We start from the raw sequence: 9965 nt of genomic DNA on the forward strand, positions 1-9965 counted from the left end.
TATTCTTATTAGGCTTTCTCTAAATAGTAACGTGTCTACTTTTTCTTCTACAATTTTTTCCAAGTCATCAACTTCATACAACTAAACTAAAACTCTCCTTGAATCTGTTGGATATGGGTTTCACCCCTCCTTAGCAGGCCTCCAACCTAGCCCATCTACAAAGTAGTCAATTTAGCTTTTGGAGGTATTGACTGACCAAGTCATTCCTACCAGGCCAACTAAGCTTCTAGAAAGCCCAATAAAGACGGATAACCCATTTAACGACAGCCTACAAAGAAGTCGGTCACCGCCTTTGCTCCAAGACAATACCACATTGATCCCGAGGCAGAAGGATGAAACGTCCCATCAACTATAAATACCGAGGGAGCAACGTGCAAAAGAGCATCAAGTAACAGAAGGCAGGAGTCTGGAGTCCGTCCGATTCTAGCTTTAAACGTTATTAGTCAAATTGAGAATACATAGCTCTGTAATAGGCCAGTCGGCTTTTAAACAGACAACTTATAATTCGACGATCTTAAATAAAGTCTTTTGTTTCGCCTTCTTTAATCATAACCATCGAGCTAGTGCATCTATATATAATAAATTCATGTTTTGTTATATTAAACCGACCTACAGATTTTTAAAATTAGTATGAGTCTTGTAGATTTTTTTCTGATATTTCAAGAAATTCTTATTATATATCAACAAAATATTAATTAGTGTTACTCAGTAATCTGTAAGAAAAAGAAGTCATCACAATACTTAGCGTTACAAGTTACAGTTAAGTAACATGATTTTTTAGTTCACATAATTTATCGTTTGGTTTCACCATTCTTCTCCTTCTTGCAATTATATAGTTCTACTATATATTCTAGTCTATAAAAATTAGTATCATATATCAATAGAAGCAAGCAATTATCACTTCTTGAAAAAGGTCTTTGTTACTTTGATGGTGTAATAGTAACGGATAGCTTAAAGTGATTAGGAGCGTGTGGGGCTTTTCCCTAATTGGGGTTTGATTGAAAAACTAAGGACCCAAAGCTGCGCAGACAATCCTACGAACGCCACTTGGCAACAGCTGAGCATATTCCACTTAAGGAGAAGCCTTCTTTGCTTAACGTCTAGAGCTCTCTGTGTGGACTCTCCATTTCTAATTCGTTGAGACAAGTGTGTAGGCTTACAAAAATATATTCCGTCCGTTTCATAATATATGATGTTTTGGAGAAGTTATTTTGTTTCATAATATACTTAGGATGTTTTCAAGTTTCTACGTAAATTTTAGATTAGTTTAATAATTTATATTATGCAATTTTGTTTATGATTGTTTAATTTTTTGAAAGTAGTTATTTTTTAATCGGCATGCTTTTACTCAAAATATCCTATATTTTGAAACAGAGAAAGTATAGTGTATAAAAATATCTTATAAATTATATGTTATCATACCTAATTTGCATCATGAAAGGATCAGAAAACTACGGTACACATGAGTTTGTCTTTTCAAAATATATCAACGCTAAAATAAAAGAAAAACAACGTTACTAATCTTAACAACGAAGTCCTAGAGAACGAATAAGATGGTTGGATTATGGGCAGAGCTGAGAGAATCAGTACAATGGTTTAATGTGTTTGTTGTTTGTGAACTGAGAACAGAGGATTCTCTAGTAGTCATCATCAAGAATCCAAGATGTGTTCGGCGAATGCTTCGTGGCAGCATGAATGTCCCGTCTCTATGAAATAAATCATATATAACCATGCATGTAGCCCATATTTTTACGGTATATCTTTTTGTATCCACATTTTGTAACCATGTACGAGTAATTTAAGTGGTCACAGGCGAAGACCTCAACGCAAAGAAAGTTCTCTTGTGCACTTGGTCATTATATATGTAAGTTTCTCAAAAGAAAAAACCTGGTCATTATATATTTTAAAAGAAAAGAACACTGAAGAATTTAAATATGATTAATACTTTAAACGTAATTTCTGTTTAAAATATTTAAAATGGGTCTTGGCAATGATTTTAACTAAGGCTTTCCAAATACTCTGGTTCAGTACTGAACATGATCCTTTTCACAATAAAACTGTAAGAACCATTTTTGAATTAAGAGTACTAAAATCCCTTATTAATAAATATCAGGTCAGACTACAAGTATCACTATTTTGTCAACTTGTGATAAATTATCATTTCCTCCCTCCAAAGTTGGAGTTAAAATATAAAATAAAAAGTCTATAAATAGTAAAAACTAAACTTTTCATTTCCTTGTTTTTTTTTCTTTTCCTCAGTGGATAATACATATTTCCTTCTTCTAATTTACTTAGCACCACCTATAATTTTAGATTTACATACATATCAACCACTCAATTAACCCAACTAAAGATTTTAAATCAAGAAAGACAAAAAAAACACCAAAGATTCCCATTAATTTGTGGAAAAAATATAAAATAAAATAAAAAGATTCTAAGTTGATTCTGCGAGAAGTTCAGATTCAGACCAAACACGTTGGTTAAAAGCAACTTGTAACTCATCAGGAATAAACGCCGTTCTACAAAGCGGACACGTCATCTGATTATAACCCATCATCCAACGGTCCAAACAGCTCCGATGAAATATGTGTTGGCAGTTCGTCAGCCGTCGGATCTCGTCCTCGTTCTCGAACTCGTGGATACACACGGCGCAGCAGTCGGATCCGGATCCGAATCCGGGTCGGTTTAGCTCCGAGAATCTGATAACCGGTAAGATTTCCCCGGCTAGCCTCGCCGCCACTGGGAAAAAATACGAGCTTTCTTGGTGATGATGCACTGCCGCCGTGGAAATATAAGGTGGTTCCGGCCAAGATGATGAAGATAAAACCGTGTCGGATTCGAGGAAGTCGGGTAGACCCAATATCCGGAAACCTGTGTCTATGAGTGTTCGGATTAAGCCTAAGAGGGAGAGTAAGTGAAGAAAGATTCTTGGTAGGAGGAGCTCAGTGTAGCCCACCGGGTAACCCATGGCTTCGCCGTTAGAGAGAGAAAGCTAAAGAGATANGATAATACATATTTCCTTCTTCTAATTTACTTAGCACCACCTATAATTTTAGATTTACATACATATCAACCACTCAATTAACCCAACTAAAGATTTTAAATCAAGAAAGACAAAAAAAACACCAAAGATTCCCATTAATTTGTGGAAAAAATATAAAATAAAATAAAAAGATTCTAAGTTGATTCTGCGAGAAGTTCAGATTCAGACCAAACACGTTGGTTAAAAGCAACTTGTAACTCATCAGGAATAAACGCCGTTCTACAAAGCGGACACGTCATCTGATTATAACCCATCATCCAACGGTCCAAACAGCTCCGATGAAATATGTGTTGGCAGTTCGTCAGCCGTCGGATCTCGTCCTCGTTCTCGAACTCGTGGATACACACGGCGCAGCAGTCGGATCCGGATCCGAATCCGGGTCGGTTTAGCTCCGAGAATCTGATAACCGGTAAGATTTCCCCGGCTAGCCTCGCCGCCACTGGGAAAAAATACGAGCTTTCTTGGTGATGATGCACTGCCGCCGTGGAAATATAAGGTGGTTCCGGCCAAGATGATGAAGATAAAACCGTGTCGGATTCGAGGAAGTCGGGTAGACCCAATATCCGGAAACCTGTGTCTATGAGTGTTCGGATTAAGCCTAAGAGGGAGAGTAAGTGAAGAAAGATTCTTGGTAGGAGGAGCTCAGTGTAGCCCACCGGGTAACCCATGGCTTCGCCGTTAGAGAGAGAAAGCTAAAGAGATATAGAGAGAGATAGAGAGCGTTTAGAAAACAAAGGTAGAGAAGAGTGGGATATATATACACGTGGGTCAGTGACACACACTTACATAAATTAATTAGTAACTACTACTACTAAATACTAATTATAGGTTTTTCATTATTAAATAAATTACAAATAATGCAAATGCCGTCGTGTATCATCACTTGGTCGCTTGAGTTTCGTTATCTTCACAGCAAAATTATTTTCAGGTACCAAATCTAAATATGTTTTTTAGATAACGTTTTTAATTTTTAACTTGAATTGATAGATCATCTCCAATGGTTTTTCCTATTTTTTTTCTATAAAAGAAACATTTTTGCTTCAATTCATATTTATTATGATCTCTAAGACCATCTCCAATCGTTTTCCCTATTTTTATCTCTAAAATAGAGGAACTCTATAATAGAGGTGACTTTTGCTCCAATGAATATCTTTATTTTTTTCTCTAAAAAAGAAATTCCGTAGAGATTCTTTTTTTATTTTACTCTTAATACCTTTTTGCAAACTAACCCATTTATTTTAGTATTTGTGAAACTTTCATAAAATTATGATATTATTTAAATTTTTCACATTCATCAATTTTATTTAAAATAAATATTTAAGTTATTAATATTTAATAAGATTTTATATAAATAAAAACTGNGTGGAAAAAATATAAAATAAAATAAAAAGATTCTAAGTTGATTCTGCGAGAAGTTCAGATTCAGACCAAACACGTTGGTTAAAAGCAACTTGTAACTCATCAGGAATAAACGCCGTTCTACAAAGCGGACACGTCATCTGATTATAACCCATCATCCAACGGTCCAAACAGCTCCGATGAAATATGTGTTGGCAGTTCGTCAGCCGTCGGATCTCGTCCTCGTTCTCGAACTCGTGGATACACACGGCGCAGCAGTCGGATCCGGATCCGAATCCGGGTCGGTTTAGCTCCGAGAATCTGATAACCGGTAAGATTTCCCCGGCTAGCCTCGCCGCCACTGGGAAAAAATACGAGCTTTCTTGGTGATGATGCACTGCCGCCGTGGAAATATAAGGTGGTTCCGGCCAAGATGATGAAGATAAAACCGTGTCGGATTCGAGGAAGTCGGGTAGACCCAATATCCGGAAACCTGTGTCTATGAGTGTTCGGATTAAGCCTAAGAGGGAGAGTAAGTGAAGAAAGATTCTTGGTAGGAGGAGCTCAGTGTAGCCCACCGGGTAACCCATGGCTTCGCCGTTAGAGAGAGAAAGCTAAAGAGATATAGAGAGAGATAGAGAGCGTTTAGAAAACAAAGGTAGAGAAGAGTGGGATATATATACACGTGGGTCAGTGACACACACTTACATAAATTAATTAGTAACTACTACTACTAAATACTAATTATAGGTTTTTCATTATTAAATAAATTACAAATAATGCAAATGCCGTCGTGTATCATCACTTGGTCGCTTGAGTTTCGTTATCTTCACAGCAAAATTATTTTCAGGTACCAAATCTAAATATGTTTTTTAGATAACGTTTTTAATTTTTAACTTGAATTGATAGATCATCTCCAATGGTTTTTCCTATTTTTTTNATGAATAAAAACTAAAATATTTAAGTTATTTATATTTAATAAGATTTTATATAAATTTTCTTTTGCAAATAATAGTCTCAAATTTTAAAAATATTTTTCTATACAAAAACCTTTAAAATTTTTTAATACGAAAACCTTAAAAAATTTTAAACCAAAATATTAAAATTAGTCAAATTTAACTTTATAATCAATTATCCTATTAATATACAAATTAAATTATTATTAAAATATTTAAATTATTATTAAACTATTTAAATATATATTTTATTTATGGGTTTTGTTAGCTTCCAAGGATCCAAGTGACTGATCCAATCGCAAGATACTTCGGACTAAAACGTGGGCAGGTCGTGAATATTTAAATTATTACTAAACTATTTAAATATATATTTTATTTATTTTGATCATAAATATAAAAGTGTTAAAAGTTCAAGAACCATTTTATAAATAAAAAAGTTCAACTCTATTATAGAGGAAAAAATAGAGATCTCTATTATAGAGGTAGAAATAGAGATGGGTTTGAGTAGATTTTACTCTAAAATAGAGTTAAAAAGCAAATATAGAGATGGGTTGGAGATGCTCTAAAATAGAGATTGTTTTTTTTTCTTTTATATCTAGAGAAACTCTATTTTTTTCCCTATGTAAATAGAGGAAAATATAGCAATCTCTATTTTAGAGATAAGAATAGAAGTGAGTTGGAGCAAATTTGCCTCTAAAATAGATTGCTATATTTTTCTCTATTTATAGAGGAAAAAAATAGAAATGCATTGGAGATGCTCTAGAGTTGGGCAGACCAGTTAAAGAACTTAAGTTTTTTTTTTTGAGAATTTGTTAGATACACTCTTTTGGATAATTTTTTTGAACATTTTCATTTTTATCCTCTTTTACACAATTACAATATACTAAATTGATTTAAAAAAAATCTTTAGATTTGGGTTCTCTATTTTACATTTAAAATATATTTTTGAGGGATTATAATTTAATATTTGGAGTTTAGGCTTTAGAATTTAGTTATTTTATACATAAAAAGATATTTTTGAAAATACACATAAAAAATATTTTTTTAAAATAACATAGGAAAAAGTGTATTTTAGAAATCCTCTTCTTTTTTTTCTAAAGAAGTATTTATCTTTGTTTATATGCCAAACTAATCAGACTCGTCACAAAATCAAACTAACAAAAACATTTGGAGGAAAAAGGAAAGATAATGATAATAAAAGGCATAAAACTACAGGAAATTGTACAGAAGAAAACATGAAGGTGGGGACAAGATGGATTTGAATGGTTTTATTGACAAAAGAAAAAGAGAGATTTAAATGGTTTCAGATGGTTCCACGAATCAAAGTTACAGTAGCATAAAATTTGGAATATTATTATAAGAAAACATAACAAAAAAAAGATGGAGCCGACAACGGTTTTGTTCTTAGGCTTCATTTTAGTGCAATTTCAACATCATATTTTGTCTTTGTCCCTCGTATTTTATACAATTACAATACCAACTTATATGTGCATATATTGGATTTACACATGTCTAAATAAATTAGCGACTATACAAGAATTTGGATTATGAATGTGTGGTATTCAAATTTTCCTTAATATAGAAAATTAATGTTTTTACACACTTATTGGTGTATCTATGTGCAGCCGCACACGACATAGAAATATGACGTGAAGACAGATGGTTCGGTTCATCTCAATTCCAATTCTACGTCTAATCGTCTATTGATTTGACTATCTTTTCTTTTTTCAATTTCAGTTAGGGGAAATAAATGTGGTAACGATAATACAACGACAACATCATCAGTCATCACAATATACAACAGTGTCACTAAAGAGTTAATACAACTAGATTAAAAATAACATGGAAAATAGTACTTCCTACTTCCTAGCTTTAATAAATGTAGATTAAGTTTTTTATTTTTTGTCAAGTAGATGCAAATACAGTATTCTCTCCATTTTATATTACTTATCGTTATAATAAAATTCACGCATATTAAAAAAAATAACTAATCTTTCTATTTTACTTCTCATTAATATATTATTTTATTTGATATAAATAAATAAGAAGCTAAAAGTTAAGAATAAAACTGAAAATTTGATTCATAACATTGCATAGTAAAATACAAAACAGATAAATAATATGAAATAAAAAATTAAATCTAAAACGACATTTAAAAATAAACGGAGAGAGTATAAGTTTTGTTCATAAGTTAGATGATTAAGAAATGAAAATTTACTGTATCTATTAGAATCACTTCTTGATAGAACAATAATGTTACTTCGTATTCAATTCATTACTTTTTCTAAAAAACAACAACTTGTTTCTATTACTATTTAATGAGACCATAATATTAAAGAGCTAGTAAAGAGAGAAAGAGAGTGGTAGTTAAGTCATATGGGGACCTGAATGAAATGTCTGAAAGTGCCAAAGCAGCACAGACCCACACTCTCTCCATCTTCTCTTCCTCCAACATTTCACATTCCCACATTTACACTCGCTTGTATCTATATGCACATTTACTTACATCTATATCATATCATATAAGTATGTAATCAAATAATCAATACATATAAAAATATGAGCTTAATAGCGAATGCTGTAATCAGTAAGCTCCTAGAGTAACTAGACAAGTGAGGGGTGGATAGGACAAAAAAAAGTATACGTAGACGTACCACAAGATCAGTTAATTTTTTATTCTCATTGCCTTTTACCCCCAAACACATCTGAGAATATATATAGCTTTCTCTGCTATTTCTTTTTGTAAAAAAAACTAGAATACATAGATTTTTTTTTCATCTAATAGCATATTAGGAGTGAATTGGTTAAATATGACCAGAAATCTTTTTATAATCAGGATAATAGCCTTTGGACAACATAGATCAATTTCAAGCGATTTTTAGACAATGCGTATAATGGAAATGTAAAACAGAGGACTACTTAACACCTTTTTGGTTGATGTGGAAAATTAGGAAGACAATTGTTTTGCATCAAAATTAGCCCGACAACAATTGTTTTGCAAACAAAAGCTGAGGTGAAGGAATGGCTATCTGCATTGCAATTATCGAATTCACAATCCACTACTACTATCCCAAAAAATGACCATTGGCAACCTCCTATTTCACCATTTGTAAAGTGTAACTTTGATGCAAGTTTCATTGTGGTAACTCAGTGTGTAACTGGTGATTGGATTCTAAGAGACCAATTTGGAGAGAGTATAGTATGGGGTGCATCAAGACTAGGAACTGCGAGATCACCATTAGAGATAGAGGCAAAAGCTTTACTTTCTGCAATTCAACAAGTGTGGATTAGAGATTACATTTATGTACTGTTTGAAGGCGACTATGCAATACTAATTAACAATTTGATGGGATTAACAATAACTGCAGCCATTCGAAACATAAAAGAAGATATTTCTTGGTGGCCATCCAAGTTCAAAGAAATTAAGTTTAGTTTTACTCGAAGATCATGTAATGAAGCTGCTCATGTTTTAGCACGATTTGGTTGTATTCATTGTGATTTCTATTCTTCTTCAGTTGATATGCCTTTATGGCTATTTTCTACTTTGTATCATTCATATTTTGATCCAAATTAATACAATTAATTTCTGACGAAAACAAAAAAAACAGGATAATAGCCATCTATTTGAATATATTTTTTATGTTAAAGATCTATTTAAACATTTTAGATATTCTTCAACTTTTTTTTACTTTCTCTGTCTCTTTAATTCATGTTTTTTTTTTGAGTTATTTGTTTATTATGTTTATAAGCAATAAAGACTGAAGCAGTAATTAATCGTTTACGTAAAATTAATTAATCAGCTACGAAGCAACCGATGATTGTACCACAAAAAAACAACAACATCATTTAAATATTTATACATATCACGAAGTTCGGCAGTTTTTATACATCAACGAATCATTAGGTTTTGTTTGAATAATACATCTAATCGGGTCGGGGAAAAATATGTGTTTATTTTTTTCTGTTTTTTGTTGTTGTTGTTGTAGTAAATGAATATATATAAATATATGATGCACTTATATCAGTGGAAATTAAATTTATTCATGGTTTATTTATATTCTCCCTTCTATCGAAAAGCATGCTCATATAACTAGGATTTAATAGAATTATTCCTATATGCTGCGTAAGCAGATTAAGGTTAAACACAAAACATGTAAGGTTGTAATTAAATTTTACGTATTTCAATCCATCCAGAGACAATGAGACATATTGACAGAGAGTCATAGATAAATCCTCACCCATATATTTAACTATTTAAGTAGATAGTACATAAAACGAAAAACAAAAATTAGATGATATACAAACAAAGAGATCGCATGCCAATGTCTAATGTATGTCACAATAACTGGCAGATTTTGGTTATATTAGAGACAATAGACATTAACAGGAAGACCAGCTCAATCCAACTAAGGCTTCATAGAGTAAAGAAAGACTCGTTTGTAAAGTTTGAATAATGGTGCCAATTATACACCATCCGTATTTGCACACACACTAACACGTATTCAAAATATACTAATTTAATTCGGTGCATTGTATAATTTGTACGTATGTGCGTAATAAAATACGAAATTGTACTGTACAAACCAATAGTATAGAAACATCTCCACACGTAGAATCATCTTTTTACA

At 32.3% G+C, this 9965-nt stretch overlaps 3 protein-coding genes across 3 annotated transcripts; all 3 read right to left on the reverse strand.

The window, feature by feature from the left end:
* LOC104719810 (E3 ubiquitin-protein ligase RHA1B-like) lies at nt 2207–2997 on the reverse strand. Its single transcript, XM_010437792.1, has one exon. The coding sequence runs from the start codon at nt 2966–2968 to the stop codon at nt 2435–2437; it is 534 nt and encodes a 177-aa protein (XP_010436094.1). The 5' UTR covers nt 2969–2997; the 3' UTR covers nt 2207–2434.
* On the reverse strand, nt 3041–3776 carry LOC104719809 (E3 ubiquitin-protein ligase RHA1B-like). The gene has a single exon (XM_010437791.2). It carries the CDS (start codon nt 3709–3711, stop codon nt 3178–3180), a length of 534 nt encoding a protein of 177 aa, XP_010436093.1. The 5' UTR covers nt 3712–3776; the 3' UTR covers nt 3041–3177.
* On the reverse strand, nt 4412–5036 carry LOC104719808 (E3 ubiquitin-protein ligase RHA1B-like). The gene has a single exon (XM_010437790.2). It carries the CDS (start codon nt 4969–4971, stop codon nt 4438–4440), a length of 534 nt encoding a protein of 177 aa, XP_010436092.1. The 5' UTR covers nt 4972–5036; the 3' UTR covers nt 4412–4437.

This window comes from Camelina sativa, chromosome 10 (assembly GCF_000633955.1).
Source record: "Camelina sativa cultivar DH55 chromosome 10, Cs, whole genome shotgun sequence".
NCBI lineage: Eukaryota > Viridiplantae > Streptophyta > Magnoliopsida > Brassicales > Brassicaceae > Camelina > Camelina sativa.

What these genes read in the sequence shown, in the direction of transcription:
- LOC104719808 (XM_010437790.2), bottom strand. Translation starts at nt 4,971, where the DNA reads ATGGGTTACCCGGTGGGCTACACTGAGCTCCTCCTACCAAGAATCTTT.
- LOC104719810 (XM_010437792.1), bottom strand. Translation starts at nt 2,968, where the DNA reads ATGGGTTACCCGGTGGGCTACACTGAGCTCCTCCTACCAAGAATCTTT.
- LOC104719809 (XM_010437791.2), bottom strand. Translation starts at nt 3,711, where the DNA reads ATGGGTTACCCGGTGGGCTACACTGAGCTCCTCCTACCAAGAATCTTT.